Here is a 6,000-nt window from a genome sequence, read left to right as displayed (position 1 = left end):
GTCCATTATTAGAATTTAACAATTCTACTTGAGGGAGTGAGGCCCTGTCTCAGAAAAATAAAAATAAAATAATAATAAAGAAAAATGGTTTGGCCAACATGGCAAAACCCTGTCTCTACTAAAAATACAAAAATTAGCCGGGCATGGTGGCACACACCTGTGGTCCTGGCTATTTGGGAAGCTGAGATGGGAGAATCGCTTGAACTTAGGAAGCAGAAGTTGCAGTGAGCTGAGATCATGCCACTGTACTCCAGCCTGGGGGAGAGTGAGATTCTGTCTCAAAAAAAAAAAAAAAAAAAAAAAAAAATCCGCCAGAAGACACTATCGCTAAACAATTTTGGTTGAAATCTTGTCCCCAATGGGTTATACATCACTAAGATATTGACCCTAGATCTAGAACTGGCTCCTGAATTTGTGAGGCCTAGTGCAAAATTAAAACCAGTGGCTCCTTGTTCCCAAATTATTAAGAATTTCAAGATGGCAACACCAGAGCATGAAATCAAGCACAGAGTAGTTCTAAGCATGTGGTCTCATGCTATTGCATAGACTACATGCCCATGAAGCTGGCTCTGGCTCCATTAAAGAACATAGAAGTCAGAACTTTCCACTTTATTTTGACAGAATAAAGAACTGTTTAAAAATGTCAAGTGACATATTTTTAATGGGAAAATATTTTACCAGAGACTATAAAGCAGTTGCTGATTTAATTATACTCAAAATGAATCATAATTGAGGACTAGAATCTTCTTAACCAGTGAGCAACTACTTCTCATGTCAATGACTGAATAGGTTTTAAAACCATTTTCTGAAAAGTTTCTGAAAATCTACTGACAACAATTGAAGGGACCCAGGGGAGGTCCTGAATATTAGAATGGTAATGTGACCTAGATTCACGTCTTTTATTCTTTTTGATAGAGGGCATCTAAAGTCTCATTCTATGTGAAAAGAAATGTTCCCTAACAGAGAACTGAACATTACAGAGATCCGGGCCTTGGAAGTGGGTGCGGTACCATGCAGATCTGTATTATTTCCCTTTAGGGAAGAGAGTGAACATGTTTTTGGTTGTAAATGAGATGGCTGTACTGTTTTGTATCTATTTAAAACAAATAGTTTTTGAAACTATGAAACATTTTAGATACCTAAGTATAGACTCTATAAAGAACACTGGCCACCTATGTGGCCACCTTGGGGCCCTTAATAAATAAAATATTAAAAAATTCATGGAAACTCCTCCCTTTCCCTGAATGTAACTGCCATTCCGAGTTTTCCATGTATCATTCTCCTGCATTTTAAACTCATATGGATCTATTTTAAATATATTGTCTTTTAAACACCAACTATAAATGATACCATACTTTACCTATCCGTCTGCAATCTGTTTTGCTCATTTAACAGCGTATTTTTCAGATGTATCCATATTGTTACATGCAGTTCTACTTCATCACTGTTATTTTCAGGGCTTGCAAAAGCGTTTCTTTAGGTCCATCCTCCTGAGCGTGTGCTCACCCCAAGGCCCCGGTGGTGGCCAAGTGTCCGCCTGTGCGGTGTAAAGGGGAAGTGGAACGCGTAGAGAAGGATTTTGGCAGCTCTCCTTGCCTGGAATTCCAGTCCTAGAATTCTAAATTCGGACTTGATCTTCCAGACTGTTAGGAAGATATATTTAAGTTAGGAGGCTAGAACGTATCTCCTTTAGTATTTAGCTTGATTTACAACTTTTAAATATTCAGTCAAAAAGTATGTGGGCCTTCATTTACACTTTTGACGGGGCCTCACAAATAGGGGTGGTCTGCCCCTTTCCTTACGTCCCACTCTTTCTTCAAATTAAATTGCTACAGCAGGAAATTACTGAACTGTGGCTCTTCTCCTACGTCCGTCTTCCCTATGTCAATCCCCATCTCCCTTGGTTTCTCCAATAGTTAGGACTCTAAAGTCTAATTTTGTTAATTTCGACGCCAAGCTGGAATGAAGACGCTAAGTGGACGCTAAAAAGAGACGCTGTTGTCACACAAGGCCTCCAACTGGGACAGCTCCCACCGAACTCCGCCCATCGCGCCCCGCCCCGCCCGCGGCACCGTGGCATCTTGGGACATGTAGTCTTTGGAGGGGCAGCTGCCTCCACCAAGTCGCCTCCACCAAGTCTCCTCCCCCAAGACGCTGCCTTTCGGCCTCGGGACGCCGTGACGTTGCGTTCCTCCAGTCCCTTGCCACCTCCCTCTTTCTTCTCCTCTGGGGAAGCTCAGTGCTGGACTTCCGAAGACCTTTTACGACATTGAGTCTTCGGAGTTGGTCTCAGCGCCGGATCCACTTTTCGGCAAAGTGACGTGGACGTCAACAGCAATGGCGGAAGGAGAAGATGTACTGCCGCTGCCAACGTCGAGCGGCGACGGCTGGTGAGTGAAAGCCGGGGCTGATTTCCAGTGCCCTTTTATTCTTCCTTCTCACCATCCTGCCAGTCCCCGAGGAGCCGTCTGGCGTCGGCATGGAACAGAGAGGCCGGTCCTAGGCGAAGTCCGGTGCCCTGCCCCGCCCCCTCTGCCAGCTGGGTGCCCCTTGCCTGCCTGGTTCTGCCCAAGGGACTGGGGCGGGACTCCCAAGGAGAGGGGTGTCATCCAGGTGCTGGGCCTCAGAACGGTCCTCCTGTGTCGTCCGTCAGTCTCCAAAGTGTGCTGGAGTGGGTGGCTTCAGGGCTGGGTTTGGCCGGAGTCCTGGCTGTGGGAGTTGGAGTAGGCTGAAGAAGGAAGTTTGTTGGATGCGGATCTGAGGCACTAAAATACAATGTGAAGAAAAGACGTTTTGAAATGACCACTGCGACCTTCGCCTGAGGGTTCAGAGGTTGACCCGGGGAGAATCCCTCCCACGTAGTTGGTATACTTTTTTTTATTCTGGCTGTTGTTATCTCATTTTGCATTCCAACAGTTTTCATCATTCGTTTCCTTCACGCAAGTCGTCTTTTCCCCTACTACCACATTTCTCACAGCTCGATTTCTGAGCTTTGTATGCAATGTGGGACTTTGCTCTTACTGCACCCAAGCTTTTGCGTGCTTACCTGATTTATATTCGGGATTGTGGGGGAAGACCGCCAATAATTTTTTGGTAAACTGCTCACCCAGTGTTAATCTTTGGGAAAGGCTTCTACTTTTGAAATAGTTGATCTCACGATACACTGTTAGGTTGTACAACATCATTTTTTAAAAAGGGACCTTTAGAGGCTTGTCTTAAGTTTTACAGTTGATCTAAGTGTATTGACCACATGTATTAGTTTTGGATTTGCTTGTTTGTTATATTGTATGTGTAAAGCTCATGGGCACTTTAAAAATAATACAGGACATTCATAGACATCGACTTTAATCCCAGAGGGAAAAAATGGAAATCGTTGAAAGGGATAGATAATTAGTAATTAAGAAATTCAGCTCTCCATTAGCAGCTCTCCATTACCGTTGCGCTGGCCTCTCCAAGGTGTCAGAGGAAAACTTCATGGTGATCCAGATATAGTTTTTTTTTTCTTTAACTTGCTTATGTTGTAGTTGGGGAGGTGTTAACAAGGTAAAATTAATCTCATTCTTTGTGAGTGTGATTCAAAGTGTTACGAGAGGTTGGCAGTGGGGGCTGGGGCAGTCACTGGGGGAAAGCTTCATGAAAGCAGCAGTGTTTCAATTAGGCTTTGAAGAATGAGTAGGATTTAAACCCCAGGGCTGTCTAATAGAAGCCACATATTGTAATTTAAAATTCTGTAGTAGCAGCATTAAAAACTGAAAAGAAGGCTGGGCGCGGTGGCTCACGCCTGTAATCCCAGCACTTTGGGAGGCCGAGGCGGGCGGATCACTTGAAGTCAGGAGTTCAAGACCAGCCTGACCAACATGGTGAAACCCCTCTCTACTAAAAATACAAAAATTAGCCGGGCGTGGTGGCGCGTGCCTGTAATCCCAGCTACTTGGGAGGCTGAGGCAGGAGAATCGCTTGAACCCGGGAGGCAGAGGTTGCAGTGAGCCGAGATTGAGCCACTACTCCAGCCCGGTGACAGTGTGAGGCTCGGTCTCAAAAAAAAAAACTAAAAAACCAAAAAGAAACAGGTGAAATCAGTTTTAATAATCTATTTAACATATTTCAACATGTAATCATTGTTTTAAAAATTAGATAATTGTACATCTTTTTTGTGCCAAGTCTTCAAAATCCAATGTGCATTTTACATCTGCCTTATATTTCAATTTGGTCTAGCCACATTTCAGATATTAAATATCCACACATGGCTTAGAGGTAACATATTAGTGCAGAATCAGATTAAGAGATGGGAAAGCCTTCTGAATGGAGTAACTTTCATACACGTCCGTGTGAAGAGACCACCAAACAGGCTTTGTGTGAGCAATAAAGCTTTTAATCACCTGGGTGCAGGCGGGCTGAGTCCGAAAAGAGTCAGCGAAGAGATATAAGGGTGGGGCCATTTTATAGGATTTGGGTAGATAAAGGAAAATTACAGTCAAAGGGGAGTTGTTCTCTGGCAGGCAGAGTGGGGGTGGCAAGGTGCTCAGTGGGGGAGCTTTTTGAGCCAGCATGAGCCAGGAAAAGGACTTTCACAAGGTAATGTCATCACTTAAGGCAAGGACCGGCCATTTTCACTTCTTTTGTGGTGGAATGTCATCAGTTAAGGCAAGGACCGGCCATTTACACTTCTTTTGTGGTAGAATGTCATCAGTTAAGGCGGGGTGGGGCATATTCACTTCTTTTGTGATTCTTCAGTTACTTCAGGCCATCTGGGCGTATACGTGCAAGTCACAGGGGATGCGATGGCTTGGCTTGGGCTCAGAGGCCTGACAGTAACAGCATAAGCAAGGGCGTAGACAAGACAACTAATTTGTTTTGAAATTAAGAATGAGAACTACCTGGTTGGAGAGAAGTTGCAGAAAAATACGTCTTTTTGCTTCTGGTATCCTGCAAGAATGGCAGGAGAAAAAAGAAAAATAGATCTGGAAAAATAGTAAAAAAGTTTTTAACTAATTAAATGCACCTTTTAAGAATCAGTGACAGACATTACAACACTTTTCAGAAAGTGACCTAGCTGGTTATAGCCTGAGGTTTGCTGTTTTGGAATGGTGAATTGTATCATAAACTGGCGGTAACCAGCTCATTGAGTGCCATGAGGGGAAATGTTTCCACAGTTAAGGTGTCTCTGGGGAGTTCTTAGGTTAGAGGGATTGTGAGAATCTCTGGTTCACATGGGCAGAGGACATGGAGTGAATGTTTACTAGAGACAGCATTTGTTCTCTTGTAGGATTGATGTATCTTTGGTGTGTCTTTGTATTTTTGCTGGTTTAATTTTCATGAATAGAGGAACCCTAACATGGTCAGTGATTTCTGTTTTCCCTCCATCCTCTTCTAATCTTTCTCCTTTTTATCCTGGCACTCTCATCAGCCCCCCAGAAGAGGATTTGAATAGAGTCAGGAAGACTGGGATTGGGAGCCCTTAGAGTGCTTGGTGAATGGGTTATAGAATGGGGATGCTTTACTCTTTTTTTGTTTTGTTTTGTTTAAGAAACAAGGTCTCACCATGTCGCCCAGGCTGGCCTCATACTCCTGAGTAGCTGGGGACTACAGGTGTGCCCCATCCATCCGGGTGTTCTACTGTGTCTTTCTCTCCCCTCCCCCTCCTTCCCTCTCTTTCTCTTTCTCTTTCTTTTTGGAGTAAATGTTTTTATTTTAACTCTGTCAGATGGAATTTTTTCTAAAATGTATCACATATCTTATTGCCTAGCTCAAACTCATCTTAATGACTTGAGTCATTCAGTTTACAAATGTAAGTGTAATTTAAGGATAAAACTAGGTCTCTGTCCTCAGGGAATTTATGGTCTAGATACAGGAGGCATGTTCGAGAACATCGATTACTTTTGTGTTATTGTAATATGGTGAGACTTTTAGGGCCTATCTAGACAAATTGTTGCTATGTTAAGTGACACAGCTATCCCTTTTTGAGATTGCTTTTTATAAGTTTTTCCTATTTTCTTTTTT

The 6,000-nt window shown here is 43.3% G+C and overlaps 1 protein-coding gene across 4 annotated transcripts in view; it reads left to right on the top strand.

Moving 5' to 3' along the window:
• Positions 1-2,179: 2,179 nt before the first annotated feature.
• The window catches only part of TBC1D23 (TBC1 domain family member 23), a 64,031-nt gene continuing 60,210 nt past the window's right edge, over positions 2,180-6,000 (top strand). Inside the window, exon 1 of one of the 4 annotated variants that reach the window (XM_009238579.4) lies at positions 2,180-2,390. In XM_009238579.4, the coding sequence (XP_009236854.1) occupies positions 2,338-2,390 (53 nt within the window). In that variant the 5' untranslated portion in view covers positions 2,180-2,337. 4 annotated transcript variants of the gene reach the window in all.

This window comes from Pongo abelii, chromosome 2, assembly GCF_028885655.2.
Source record: "Pongo abelii isolate AG06213 chromosome 2, NHGRI_mPonAbe1-v2.0_pri, whole genome shotgun sequence".
NCBI classification, from domain to species: Eukaryota; Metazoa; Chordata; class Mammalia; order Primates; family Hominidae; genus Pongo; species Pongo abelii.
The sequence above is the reverse complement of the archived record's forward strand: the minus strand, read 5'-3'. Positions and strand labels throughout refer to the sequence as shown.